This window comes from Montipora foliosa, chromosome 9, assembly GCF_036669935.1.
Source record: "Montipora foliosa isolate CH-2021 chromosome 9, ASM3666993v2, whole genome shotgun sequence".
NCBI classification, from domain to species: Eukaryota; Metazoa; Cnidaria; class Anthozoa; order Scleractinia; family Acroporidae; genus Montipora; species Montipora foliosa.
This window is the reverse complement of record NC_090877.1, coordinates 34,616,572-34,631,571: the sequence shown is the minus strand read 5'-3', so window position 1 is coordinate 34,631,571 and position 15,000 is coordinate 34,616,572. Positions and strand designations below refer to the sequence as shown.

Genomic DNA, 15,000 nt, shown 5'->3' with positions numbered 1-15,000 from the left:
CTCTATATATTCTTTCCCAAGGTTGGGCATCAAGACGAATGGAAGCCGCCGAACAGAATCACTGAAGGAAAAGGGCCATAAACTCGCTCCCAAGGCTTCGATCACCTCGAAATTCCATTTACGTAGATCACGGATGAGACCTTTGCTAACCATTTGCCTTCTTCATTCAAGCCACTTGTACCCTGAGAAGGAATTAAGGGCCGCCAAACTCTGCAGACATTTGCTTCAAGAGCCATTGAATGAGGCTTTATTCACAACCCACGTTTTCCAAACCATTGGGGTATCACCCAGCAATCCGCAATTATTGGTCATTATGGGCACAATGGTGACCAAATTATTGTGAGTCTTAGGCTGGGTTGCTAAGCGATCTTCCAACGGTTTGAGTAACGCGGCTGGTGAATAAAGCCCCATTGGATGGCTCTCGAAGCAAGTGTTTGCAGAGTTTGGCGGCCCTTTATAATTCCATTTCAGTGTACAAGTGGCTTGAATGAAGAAGACAAATGGGTAGCGGAGGTATTGTCCGTGATCTTCGTGGAATTTCAAGGCAATGGAAGCCTTTTGAGTGAATTTATGGCCCTTTTCCTTTGGTGATTCCATTCGGTGGCTTCATCTCGGTGCCCAACCTTGGGAAAGAATATACAGAGGGAAAAGAAGAGGAACAAAAACCACCTACCGGTGAATTGCTCTTAATCAATCCAGAAACAGTACTAGAGACAAAGACACACAAGACTGAAGCAAGGTAAGCTATTTTTTATATTTTTTTTTAGATTTTGAGATAAACTATTTTCCGCATACAAATTCTTATATTTCTACTCTTGCATGACAGACATGTAGTACAGTACAGATACTCATATATCAAGCCTGGGCTACCTGTGGAACAACTCCCATATAATGTGCTCAGCTCTGGGCCTGAATCTGCAAACTTTGGATTGCTGTTCATGTTACCACAGGCTTCCTCCATGTGTAATGACTCAGATTGATGTTGAGGTGGAAATACCTCTTACTAACCGAGTTTGTGGTCCATGCTGTAAGTGGTGGACCAAGTTTTTTCTGCTATATGGTGTGGGCCATAAATTAATGGGAAAAACGAGGATCTGTAACTTACAGAACAGACTGAAAAACTAATTAATCTTACTGGCTTTTTGAAGTATTGTAGTTGCTTACAAGATTCAAGTACTTTTGCAAGTTTTCAAATAAACAATATGAAAAACTTGCTAAAAATGTTTCATCAGAATTTCAAATTTAGCGGGCCATACAGCAGATGCCATACTGTAGAATATGGCTCTCTAAAGTAGCCAATCATATCACTTGTACTATCTGAGATATATATATATTTTTTTTATATATATAATATAATGATCATCAGCAGTTGATTGCAAAGCCCAAATCAGTGTGAAAGTTGATATGCGTATTCTGTAACTGCAGCTGTTCTGTCGGCGTCATGTCGAAACTAAAGCAGAAGAGGAACACAGTGCTCAGCAACTTGACCCGGAGAAACTTCTGTATCCTGCCGTGGATCCAACAAACACTATGTCAACAAGCATGATACAGCCTGATGCTGGACGAGTTTACACAATAACAGGTGTACCTCCCAAACCAAGAAAATGGCAAGGTTCCAATTTATCACTCTCAGACAGGTAAGTGCTGCAGTATTTCATTGTTTTGGTTTGCTTATTTACAGTGTATATGGTTGAACATTTTTACTGGTCAAATAATGTGAAGGAGCAAAATATTCTTTTGATGTTTTTTCTATGGCATTTTTTTCACTAGAAGAATGTCTCAACAACTCTTTTGCAACAAGTTGCAGCTATTAAACAAAACATGTTCTTTGAGGCACATTGAATATTTGAAAGAAGTAGATTACCAATCAGGAACTTAAGTTGATTAAAACATTTACACTGGTTCAGAGTTAATGAAATTGTTATCTCCTGGGCATTTTCTCCTAAAACGATCTTTCTTTTGAATTCCAGGCGGGGCTCAAAAGCTTCCTTAAAATTGGATCTGGCGCCTTCATTAACAGACTTAACACCCAGCTCATCTGCACCAAGTATTTTAGAAAGGTATATTTGGATTTTTTTGTGTTTACATGTAAAGAATGTGGTAGATTATGAGTACATGTAACAGTAACTGTTATCCTGTATTTTAGTCAATCAAGGTTGTCATCATCTTTGTGAAGGGAGTGAAGGGAACAAAACAACTATTATATACAGATTGGTCTTTGGGGGGGGGGGGGGGGGGGAAGGGGGTTTAATTCAATTTCTAATGAGCATCCCCACCCCTTCATATGCAAAGTCACCAACTGCCACGTGATGCTCTCACTGATATCTGTCCAAATTTTGACAGTTCTAAGGGGTATTAATTGTTAAAATGTTGCTCACATGTTGCTCTTCATTCTTTTTTTGCAGTCCCACAGAAGAAAAACTTGCTTCCAAATCAAGGCCATTGACGTACAATCAATTGGAAGATTGTGTAAATAATTCAAAGAAACTCTATGAAGAATTTTGGGTTAGTGTGATTGAAATAACAATTATTGAATTCTTTATTGCACTGTATGTGTTTTCATAATCCAAAAGGAGTCATTGTGACTGAAAATCTATTTGTCTGGTGTGTGTTGTCTATATTAGGAATATTATAACATTACGGTTACTTTAATTTCTATCCAGGAAATTCCGATGAACCACCCTCCCCCCGAGGAGAGACTGCCTGGTTCCTCTTATAGAAATAGATATCCATTTATTTTACCAAGTAAGTTGTAAAATCCATTTGTCTCTGGTGTACAGAATTGAACCACAACATCTACAAGAAAGAACCAAATGATGAACGTTACTTAAAATCTCACAAGACACATACTAACACGAAACGACTCATGTGTAAGTCATGCATGATGTAAATGACACCTCTGATCACCTTATCATCCAAAGCAACCACGGTCATGATGACGTCCTTGTTATTTATCTGGGTTGTTTGTGGCTCAGTGCATTCTGGTTAAACACAATACGCATTCTGGTAAAAAGTGATGAATTTGAGAATTTGTCATGGCTTACATACTTCTTCTTTAATCTTTTTTTTAATCCAGATTATGTTCCTGCTTGCTTGCTTTGCTCACTCTGCAGCAGTTTTCTTAGTACACTTAACAAAAAACAAGGCATGCACTGTCCGATGAAGTTTCCTAAATGGAACATCGCACCAGTTGGAAATTCCGATTTCTTCTCGATTTCTGTAATATTGCTTTATCGGTGTCCTAATATTACTGTTGACACAAAAAAGCAAAAAGTGATGTCCAGCCACAGAAAGTGACATCCAGTGTACAACTGTACAGTACAGAAATCGGAATTTCCAATTGGCGCGATTTTCCATTTTGGAAACTTCATGGGACAGTGCATGCCTTGTTTTTTGTTTTGTTTCCTCAGAAACAAAATGGATCTATTTTGACTTTAGTTCGTGAACTATTTACACAGTAACATAAAGTATTGTCAATCAAAGTAGAGGCTGCACAGATTTTAGCAAACATGTTTGTGGTCCTCTGCATAATGACAAAGTGAAATCACCAAATTTGAGGTTTTGACGACAACGTAAGCATGCAACAGAGAATCTTTCTTTCGTTCTCTATTTTCACTCTAAAACTGCTCGTACCAATTTATTTTGAGGATACTTTGTTCGCCAATATTGTACATGTAGGACATGAGCAAGACTGAATAATCATGAAAAACTTATGGTACAGCCAAATTATAATATTTTGAGATGACTTTTTTATCGACCGTCGCGATCGTATATCTTAAGGTCCCTATTGGTGAATGTAGACAGACATCACAAAGCAAATTGAGTTATTAGGTAATTCAATAAAACCAAGAACCATTCAGAAGTATTTAAAGTGCTTTGCATTAGTTTTCCATGCTAAAACTTAAGGTATTTGCAGACCTTTACATAAATTTGGAATTTATTTATGTTGTCCAGTATGCAACTCAAACAAGGCACAACATGGGCTGCTATTTTCAATTTTCTTTAAAGTCGCCACTCCTCAACTTGTAGATACTTTACGTACGGCAAGACTAAAGAGACTGCACTAGATATCTTTACCCCTGTTACACACCCCACACCCTGGATACTAAGAAATTCCTTGTGGATGCAGCATCAATTTCACATTCATGAGTGAATGTGGGAACCACTCAGTGAATAAACTCCTTTGGAAAAGTCCTTCGGCAAAAACAACTCATTTTTTTGGAAGGACGCTTGAAACTCTTTTTGGAGGCACTTATAACATTATGTTGTCCAAAATACGATGATGGCACATAAAAGCCAGTGTGTGCCAGTTTTTCATCAGTGCTTTGAGTTGTGGTACCTTTGGTTCTTTAATTGTTTGAACCAGTAAACATGGGCTATCGCTTACAGTGCATCCCTCAAGCTTGATTTCAAGATAAGAAGTTTTTAGTCTGAACTAGTGAAAAGATTTCAAACAAAGATTTGTTGAACACTTTTTGTTTAATTCTTGCAGATGCTAGGACTAGAGTAAATCTACCAGAAATCCCAGGAGATCCATTGTCTATTTATATGAATGCAAATTTTATCAAGGTAAGGTTTTTCTGACTGATGTTATGGCCCAGGGCCTCATTTATGCCCCTCTATTTTATTCCTGTTGATCTTAATACGTGAGAAGCAGATCTTGTGTCAGGGACATGAGGAATTGACGGCCATTTCACAACCTGATTGCTTTTAACAAAACCAACTGGGATGGTCTTGTCCTGACAATATTGCCAGCCATGACACAAAAACCAATGTACAGCTGTACAGTGTACTAAAAAAATTGCTGCAGAGTGAGCGAAGCAAGCAAGCAGCAACATAATTGAAAATGTGAAAATATTATCATCCAACCAAACTTTCATCAGTGAAAAAAGTGGATTTTATACTACAATATTAATTAAAGTCATCATACAGTTGTGTTAGTTCCTAAATACAGTACATTGCAAATCAGCTTCTTGCAAAACTTCATAACATAGTGCATGCAAATAAACTTAAACTTGGTAAAAATACTGCAGTAAATGGCTTTTTTAAAGAACAACAGTCTTGTGTGACAAAATTCATCATGATTCAAAGCTGCCTTAGTTGAATGGTGCCAACATTGTTTTGTATTTCTATCCACAGCAACATCTTTTAAAACATCCAACAGCTTCAGATTTCTAACCAATGTTCTACTGTTTTCTCTTCATCTGCTGCTAGCAGCTGATATAATCATATTTGAGTGACTGTCATAGTTTGTTTCTTATGCTCCCACACCTGTTTGTGTTTTCACATAAGATTTGTGGACAGTATGGTGGAAACTAGTACTGAAATTTTGTTTGTGATGCTAGCTCATGCACTCAATGATTAAGATTTCACTAGGCAACAAAAAATTTCTGAACAAAGCACTGCTGTAACAGTTTCAGATTGAAAAGCACTGGTCTGCACTTTTTAACATTGCAGTTATTGTAACAAAATTTATTCCAACAGAATTTCATTTTTAATTACTGATATTGATGAAAGAATGGGACTAGAGAGAAAGTCTGGACTGGACTGTTCAGCCCTTGAACTCCATTAGAACTTGTGCTAGGAGATGTATTACTGGTAGTATCTGTGCATATAATTATGAGATTTGAACCAAGATAATTCTGTTGCAGGGTTACCAAGGAAGAAAAAGAGCTCACATAGCAACACAAGGTAAATAATAAGAATCTCTAAGAATCTGTCAGGGATTATCTCATGCTAATGCTGGTTTTCAAAATAATAATAATTACTATTAACTCAGTATAAATTTTGTTTTAATTTAATTAGTTTAGTTATTAATTCACTATTAGTATTATTATTATTACAATGCATAACAATATAAATTTAAATAATTCTTAGCTGCTTTAAGTTTGTTGCTTCCATTTGACAACAAGATATGGCCAGCCTTTTGCTTTATACTGCAGCTAGGTTGCAAAGTGATTGTTGTATATTTGTTGAAGGTCCCTTATCATGTACAGTTAAAGACTTTTGGAGAATGATTTGGTATCATCACTGCCCTATTATCGTCATGATTACTAAACTGAAAGAAAGAAATGAGGTAATTCAACTTACGTGTAATGTTTTGCGGTGTGATTTTATGTGACAGAATTTTTTTGTGGTTAGATGTAGCTTTGGTTTATTGTGTCTTGATTCTTTTTCCTTGCAGACAAAATGTGAACGTTACTGGCCAGATCCAATGTTTAAAATGCAAGAGAAATATGGAGACATAGTTGTCACATTTGATTCAGCCATAGGACGTGATGGTTACCAGATAACATCTCTGTACATTAGTGACTCACAGTCCCTAGAGCCTCCTAGAAGAGTTTATCATTACTGGTATACTGCATGGCCTGACCATGGTGTTCCAGACTCACCAAGACAGTTTTTAAGGCTGGTAGAAGAAGTACATATTGCACAAGAGAGGGAAGATGTCAAGGAAGGTCCTGTGGTGGTACATTGCAGGTGAATCAAACATTTATTGCAACTGTACAGTATTTCTCTTATTTGGTTTTTGTCATTTTAGTAACTTATGCCCCGTACACACTAAATCTTAACCATGTTTTGGCAATGTGTAGTTAGACAAGGTTTCAAGAAGTATATGTGCTTTACTTGTTCTAAACACTTAATATAATTCAAACAACTTTGCTTGCACCCCACCCCCATTCCCCCAAAGCAATGTTGAAACAAACTCAACTTTAATTTCTGAATGTTCTCCCAAATTGTCATCAACATTGAAAAGGGAAGGGGGGACTGTATTGATAGATGGTGTTACTGCTTCGATACCGCAGTAATAAATTAAGTGTCTGCGGTTTTCGCCAATTAGCTTGGTAACCGCTCCTGCGAGCTGTTCTCCCGCTCTGTTGTTGTTGTTCACTTCACATGTGTGATGTGTTCTATGTCGTTTTCAAGTCGCCGTTAAGTGGCACTAAAGTGTTAACTCAAGCTCTGGAATAAATGTTTTTTTTATCTTGCGAATAACAACGACGTCTGGATTTGTTGAAACTCCGTGGGACGCCAGGTGTGCCTACGAGGTAGCCACAGATGGACTTAACACAGTCATGTTCATGTTAACTTTAAGTGTCAGTGTCCTAAGAATTCTGTCCAGGATTGTAGGACCACTCAAAAACATGCCCCTTTTACCTGGTTAAGAAAGATATGTGAGCAGAGGTTTTGAGCGTTATCCCTTTGACTTGGCTCAAGAAATGTTTTTATTTGCCTTGTTTGATAAAACCAATTTTTCGTGTTTTACCCACCACCAACCAAGCACCAAAGTTTCTTTAAGAACTTAGGTCAAAATAGCCAATTGCTATGTGTTTGTTAATAATAAGATTGTCAGGAAGGTCTCAAGGCAATTTGTTGCAGTACTGCGTTCCGCCGCAGAGAAAACGTTTAAGTTCTAATCAGCAGAAAGGCAACAACACGTTGAAATAAGAAGGACACGACCAGTTGTGTTTATTGGGGACGAGAAAAAGCTAACATACAAGAAATAAAGTAGTGGCGGAGAAAAACGAATTACATCACTGTAAACTACGAAACTAAACGTAAACAGCATACTAGAAAAATTAAGCTCGGCAAGGTGCGAGCGGAAAACTGGCTGTGTCGAGTGACTAACACAAGAGGCGACAAGGCTTAAATACCGAGATGTGGCGTAAAATCCCTAGAGGATCAAACTGCGGCCATAAATGCAAATTCCGAACATAAACACATTTATTATTTTCAAAATTTTGTTTATGTTTGTTTAGAACTGTAGGTTTTAATCATTTAATAAATACAATGACTAAACTGTGGCACTTGTCATGTTATCATCAGGCTGGTAGCTGTAATGTTCATATAAACCGAAGTTATTGATACCGGATGTTCGCTAGGACCGATGGGATATATTTGAACAGAGCGATCATGGCGTCTACCTATGCTGTAACATGTTTTCTTGCAACTGTTTATTAAATCGTTGTTTATCTTTTGCATCCTGTTTTGAAATCCATTCAAAACATCACAGTAGCCTGTTCTCATTCCATTTAGGCTTGGGGTGTTAAAGGTCATTTTAAGTTGACATCAACCATTTTACTTTTCAACTTTGCATCTGCATTTTGGAGACTGTAGGTTAAGATACAGTACTGTCCCAAGATATTTCTAGTTCAACCTGTGTGCACACGAGTGTCATAAATTGAACCAAAACAAGTGCAGCCCAAGAAGTTGTCAGGTCACTGGAGACAATTTGTCACCGGTATACACTGTATCGCTTGGTTCTTGAATCAAACAGGAAAGCATGCTGTTGTCCAATCCCAGCATCTCTTATTAATTCAGGGGAGATTTAAAAATTACAAACACTCTCAAAATTGTTTGTTTCCTTTTGTTACTTCCAGTGCTGGTATTGGAAGGACTGGTTGTTTTATCGCAGCAAGCATTGGAATTGAACAAATTAAGGTATTGATTCTGTCACTGAAAAAATGCAAATGCATATTTTTTTCTCATGTAATGTTTGATGGATGTGCAATTTTAATCTTGTTTACTCTACCAATTACATAAATTTCTCTTGCCACTAGAGGGAAGATCTGGTTGATATTCTCAAAATAGTGAGCCTCATGAGAATAGACAGGTAAGTGGATTGCAATAGCAATTTGACAGTTTTATATGAAGTAATATTCTATTTGGCCCAGCTGCCAAATGCTAATGCTAATTTGCTTGATTTTTTTAATCCTTAGGGGTGGAATGGTTGAACAACCTGTACAATATGAGCTAGTGTACAATGCTCTCCATCATTACTGGACAACTCGCACAGGCAGCGAAGATGATGACTCGCGAGATATTGCTCTTGAAGCAATATTTGACGAATAGTCATGCTACAAAAACATTAATTACTCAAATTTCTTGTCATGCTGGTCATGAGGAAAATAGTGTTATTACAAGATGTCATATTGCACATTTAGAGGTCTTAAGTCATGGAATCGTCATATTATCATTTATCTACAACTGCTGGTGTTCTACTGGCCCAAATAATTATTGAAGATGCTATATTTAACTTGAGGATTATTTCTTCAATAGTAAGGATACTGCAATTTTTAATAATGGAATGGTCATTTTTAAGTCACTGTTGGAATATTCAGAACTTTTATCCAGTTGCAGCAATCAGAGGATTATAGCAATGAGAGGATTGAAAGTTCGGTTTTCTGGAAAGATTTTTGTTCTTCAAGAGTTTAAAAATTGGTTCAAGCATCGTGTTCCCTGCTGGACAAGGGATTTACAATGAGTTTGTGATGAGGATGAAGCAACTCACAATGTTAAATTTCACTTGGTATCAAGCTCTCGATTTGGCCAGCCTTGGGTTAAATGTTCAGTTTTGTCTTTGGGAACTGTCATTGGTTTGTTGGTTTGATGACGTCAGTCTTCATTGATTTTGTGACCATCATGTAGAGTTGCTGCTTGGAAGCACAGTTTGGTAATAAGTTGCTTCTTAGAAAGAACCTGCAGCTGGTAAAATTGCCACAGACGTTTTTGCTGACTCCTCAGATAATGTGAAAATAGCAATGGTGCTTTGCTACACTATTTCATTTGAAACTGCTTTAACGACTCTGGTAAACTTTTAAGAAGACTTTTAATGTTACTGTTGTGTTTTAAAATACGAATTAACAAGTTCACAGATATACATTTTTGCTAGTAAAAACAAGCGATAAAAAATGTTTTGGTCATTTTCTGTGCAAAGCTGTTTTTTTAGTGCTCTCAATTGTTTTCATCTCCTTCGCTTTTCTTACCTTTATTGCTTGTAGTGTTTTATTTTTCGTACTCTGGGGCATTTACTGTCTTAAATTTCAAATTTTATTGAAAAGAAAAAAAGATGTTAAGAATTTTGTCATCCCCTTCGCCTTCTTATCTTGTATGCTACTTATTGTTGAATTCTTAACCTTATTGTTAGTGGATTATTAAGCAAATTATGTTTTAGCCTATTTTGTTTCAAATTTTACATATATGCAGAATTTTCATGAACTTGAATTTTGACTTGAAAATGACCGTAGAATGGTCGAAACGGTGCCATCTTTTATCACTTGTTTTTACTCGTAAATGTTGGGTTTTAGATGTACATGTAAATAATAGCCAACTGGAAGATATTAAGTGGTAACACATATTTTTGAAGCCAATGTAGGTGGTACAACTATGATGCATGCAACATATTATTATTATTATTATTATTATTATTATTATTATTATTATTATTATTATTATTATTATTATTATTATTATTATTATTGAGATAAAACAAAGTGGATAGTATAAATTAAAAGAAAAAACACCAACTGTTTTTCTCTCACAACTACAAGAAGTGAGATTTTAATTCTTAGGCAGGGTTCAAATGCTGTGCTGTTGTTGTGTGGACCAAATTGAAACGTGTATGATTCATGTTCAGCGTCAGCTGCACAGCTGATTTGGAGCCATGGCAAATTCAAATGCAAATTATGCTGTCCTTTGTTGTTTCCACTCTTTGATGTATGCACATGACATCATAGAATCTATGAGAACGTTATCTCATCTCAGATGTATGCAGTAAATTTTGGTTTAAATTAGCAAAGTTTCATTCCACTTCATGCCAAATTGATGAGAATGTCGGGTTGACAAACTTGTCGAAATAATATTGATTCTGAAAGGGAATTCTTTAATCACACTAATGTCATGCTTACAATCATGTTTTGGTTGCCCAGTTTGACCCAGGTCGACTGGACACAATGAGAGTCATGCACAACTTTTGACTTTGTGTCTATGGCATTTGCCACGAAAGATGCTTATGTCAGCAATTTATGTGAAAATTTGTACCATCTAGATTGGTCTTGGCGGCTTGCAGTCTCATTATTTTCCTCAATGTGCATTGGGTGGGATGTAGCGCAAACATGGGTTAGATGGAATTAATGTGGGGTGCCCCCACAATTTTTATGTCGTATCTACTAACTGAAAAGAATTGAATACCATATTTACCAGATTAATTGACACTAGTACAGCACATTATTTTGTTCAAAACAACCACAAACCTTTTATTTTCCTGAATAACGTTTTTATTTTAGAAGGTGCTCCTAATGTTGTACTCAAATTTCTAATATTTGTACATGTCACAGCTACAAAAAAAACAGTGACAGTGGCATTTTCTGGAGCATGCCTCGGCAAAAATACAGTGTGAACGACGTTTTAGATTGTTCCTTTTCGAGTTCTAACATTTTACGTACAATTATTTTTCAGAAATGATATATATTACAGTCTCTTAATAAGAACCATATTCGAGTCACAAAAGATTTGATGATTGAGTAAATATGGTTTTTTAAACTGTACATCTCACTCAGCATCATTTGGAAACCAATGAAAGTGCTTTCAGTATGACAAGGTTTATAAAGGTTTTTATAACAAACGTATTAATCCAAGAGGGCCTGAGAGGATCTCAATTATTAATTTGCCAAGTACCTTGGTATGAAAAAAAAAGATTTATTTTTTTTAAGTTTCATTGCATGGGTCCTTATGAATGTTAAAAACTATTGAGAAAAAAGGATATTTATGAATTTGCATGAGTATATATTTCAGACTTTAGACACAGTAGTGAACACCCACATTATTAATAAATAGTTATTGTCCACAAATTGAGAGATATTGCAAAATATTTATCAAAAGTAATTATTTATAATTATACAGAATTGGTTTGATGAATTAGGATAGTATTCGATGGGATATTAAAAGATTGAAAAATGTGTTAACCATTGACATGCTTAATTATGTTTGTATAAACTGCATGCAGATTATCAAGCAAAGAGCTGGTGCGTTTAAGTGTCACGACGTTCAGCCGAATCAAGTGAAATAGAATGACAACTGCTTAAAACATGGCAGAAAGGTCTGAACAAAATCTTGAGAAAATTGAAAAGGAGCCAGGAATGGGCAAAATTGAAGAAAATTAAAATAGATTGCAATGAGGTCTTTGAAAACTGTTCATCCTACTACTTTTCAAAGTTGTTACTTAAATATGCTCGGCATATGCTCTTTTCCTCCTTTTTGTCACGAAGCGTGTGAAGTTAATTTCTCCGCAAATGTTAAGTTTCATAACAAGTAGGGATGAGTAACTGATAAAAGTACAGACAGGTCTAAAGCACAGGTCACTCATTACAAAACCTTTACTAATGTTAAACTTTAGGCTTCGTTACGCCTAAGGTTAGCCAATTTGAAGGTTTTATTCATGAACGAGTGACAACCTGGGAAGCTGAGAAGTTGCTTAAATCGCGTTAAATCAGGCAAATAACCGCACAGAAAGCGAGAAAATCACTGACCTACAATACAATAAACTACGGCTTTTTAATTGAGAACTTTTGCGTGCAAATATCTCTTTGAGTGTTTGTAATCGGGATTCCCATACAAATCCTTATAATTTTTTACCCTCTGAAGCCCTCGTCAAACGGCGCTTGATAGTCGATGATAGTTGATTCTCTCCAAACATTTAACAATTATTCCACGAGCGCGCGTTGGATATGAGATGATAGATAGCCAACGAGGCGCGTAGCGGCGAGTTGACTATAATCATCTCATATCCAACAAGCGCGAGTGGAATAATTGTTTTATTAAAAACGCCCCTAAAATATAGAAAACTAGACTACAATAAAATAAAAGGCCCAAAAGATCACGCATGTTCTTGCCGTGTTTGTAGATCATGGTATAATGGCTCATAACCCATGATGGCTTAGCCAATCAAAACTCTCGAATTGCATTATCCAATGATCCAGTTTTTAATAACATCAACTATTACCAATTATTAAATTCTCAACCTCGGATAATGCATTTCGCGTGCTCTGATTGATTCAATCAATCTCGGTTATCAGCTCATATACCTTGGTTTGACCATATATGGTAACTGATTGGATCAATTCCGACGTTTAGAAGTACGCGAAAAGGCAAGAAATGTTTTTGTGATGAGCCTGCGCATCAGTTCTCATCAAGTTTTTTTCGATTTCGCTCGGATTTGCTCGCTTTTTCCGCTCGTATTTCGTACTTCCAAATTTTTGGAGTTGAAGGAATTTAATAAAACAATTATTCCATTCGCGCTTGTTGGATATGAGACTGGTTATAGCCAACTCGGCGCTACGCGCCTCGTTGGCTATTTACCATCTCATACTCATCTCAACGCTTATGGAATAATTGTTAACTATCATTCACATGGTCAAACGACCAAAGAAGTTCGTGATGATAGTTCACCGGCAGTCACGCAAGCAAAGTCACGCGAGCAGCTAGTTCCAGGCTCTTTCTGCGTAAAAATGTGAACACTAAAGCCAGGGCCGGGCCTCATATAATATTCCATTCGTCTATTAGACGTAACTTGATCAGGTCATTACTCCGTCTCGCCGCATTGCCCTTCTTGACCGATGAACGTTTAGTGATACGCTTCTTTTTTTGCGGGGTCTCTTCTAATACTTGCGAGTTGACGCTTTCTTCAGAAGATATCTTGGTCTTCAATATTTTCTTTGTCGTGATTATCATCTTGGATGTAAAGCTGCAGCTGAGCCTCGCGAGGAACGTTTGGCGGCCATTTTAAACGAGCCCGCTGATTTTCGGGGAAAACAGCTGACCAAAAACTACCATACGCGTGGTCAAACGAGGAAGAACAAGCTCAAAATGAATGAAAGTCGATGACAGTCGATGATAGTGTATGATAGTTGGTGGTCAAACGGAAGCGCGAGCTTTAACTATCATCGACTATCGTCAAATAGTTTGGTTTTATCAACGGAGTTGATAATGTAAATTGGCCACCGTACAGAGATTCTAAAAGCTGACGTTTCGAGCGTTAGCCCTTCGTCAGAGCGAATCAAGGGATTATGGGTTACGTGTAGTTTTTATAGTAGAGTAGGAGCTACGCTATTGGTGGTAACATGGCAACGTGAAAAATAGGAATATATTAGTTAAATGAAAAGCGTTCGTTAATACCGTGAGGATTAAGGGTGCCGATTTGAAAGATGAATTTTTGTTCCAGATTCTTGCGGCTTTCCGTCGTACCTAGATGTAGGGAAAGGCCGCAGATAGCCATGTGTTTTTTGGAGTGGTTAGGCAGATTAAAATGGCGAGCGACTGGCTTGGATGCATCCTTGTCATTCTTCTCAACATCGCGAAGGTGTTCGCGGAATCGGTCACCTAGTCGTCTACCTGTCTCACCAATGTATAATTTATTGCATAACGTGCAGGTTATGCAATAAATGACATTTGCGGAGGTACATGTGAAACGATCGGTGATCTTAACAGATCGCTTAGGTCCCGATATCTTGCTAGTGTTAACAATGAAAAGACAAGTTTTGCATCGTGAGCGCGCGCATTTGAAAGTGCCGGGTTGCTCGTTAGTTTTGAGCGCGCTTCTAACTAAAAAGTTGCCTACGTTTTTGTCGCGTTTGAATGAAATAAGTGGAGGTTGCGAAAAGATTCTGCCAGTCTCGGGATCATTTTGGAGTAATTTAAAATTACTAAGAATGATGCTTTTGACTGCGTGATTATGAGGATGGAAAGTGAGGGTGAATGGAATTCTGTCATTCTTATCTTTTTGTGACGTTTGTAGTGATGACTGTCGATCAAATTGTTGGGCGCGATGATGGCCCGCTTTGACCACAGAGACAGGATAGCCACGTTTTTCGAAGAACTGGCACATCTCCTCTGATTTGCTGGAAAAATCGGAGTCATCACTACATAGACGTCGAAGTCTAAGAAATTGAGAATAAGGGATGGAGTTCTTGACATGTGATGGATGTGACGATGAATACAACAAATAACTGTGTGAATCAGTAGGTTTGTAGTGCACACTAGTACAGAGCACGTTGCCTCTAATAGAAACGTTGATATCTAGAAAAGCCAATGAAGTTTCCGAAATTTCCCAGGTATATTTAAGAGCCGGATGAAAAGAGTTGACGGAGGTTATAAATTGATCGAGTTCTTCTCTGCTGGATGAAATAGCGCCGATGCAGTCGTCGATGTAACGGCCGTAGAGTT

At 37.2% G+C, this 15,000-nt stretch overlaps 1 protein-coding gene across 1 annotated transcript in view; it reads left to right on the top strand.

Moving 5' to 3' along the window:
• The window catches only part of LOC137970368 (tyrosine-protein phosphatase non-receptor type 7-like), a 25,146-nt gene extending 13,404 nt beyond the window's left edge, over positions 1 to 11,742 (top strand). The window contains exons 6-16 of the mRNA XM_068816887.1: positions 1,426 to 1,637; positions 1,971 to 2,060; positions 2,406 to 2,505; positions 2,664 to 2,745; positions 4,493 to 4,569; positions 5,652 to 5,691; positions 5,979 to 6,076; positions 6,185 to 6,480; positions 8,382 to 8,442; positions 8,562 to 8,614; positions 8,721 to 11,742. Coding sequence (XP_068672988.1) covers positions 1,426 to 1,637; positions 1,971 to 2,060; positions 2,406 to 2,505; positions 2,664 to 2,745; positions 4,493 to 4,569; positions 5,652 to 5,691; positions 5,979 to 6,076; positions 6,185 to 6,480; positions 8,382 to 8,442; positions 8,562 to 8,614; positions 8,721 to 8,853 — 1,242 coding nt within the window. The 3' untranslated portion in view covers positions 8,854 to 11,742. The remainder of the gene's footprint in view (positions 1 to 1,425; positions 1,638 to 1,970; positions 2,061 to 2,405; positions 2,506 to 2,663; positions 2,746 to 4,492; positions 4,570 to 5,651; positions 5,692 to 5,978; positions 6,077 to 6,184; positions 6,481 to 8,381; positions 8,443 to 8,561; positions 8,615 to 8,720) is intronic.
• The last annotated feature ends 3,258 nt before the right edge of the window (positions 11,743 to 15,000 follow it).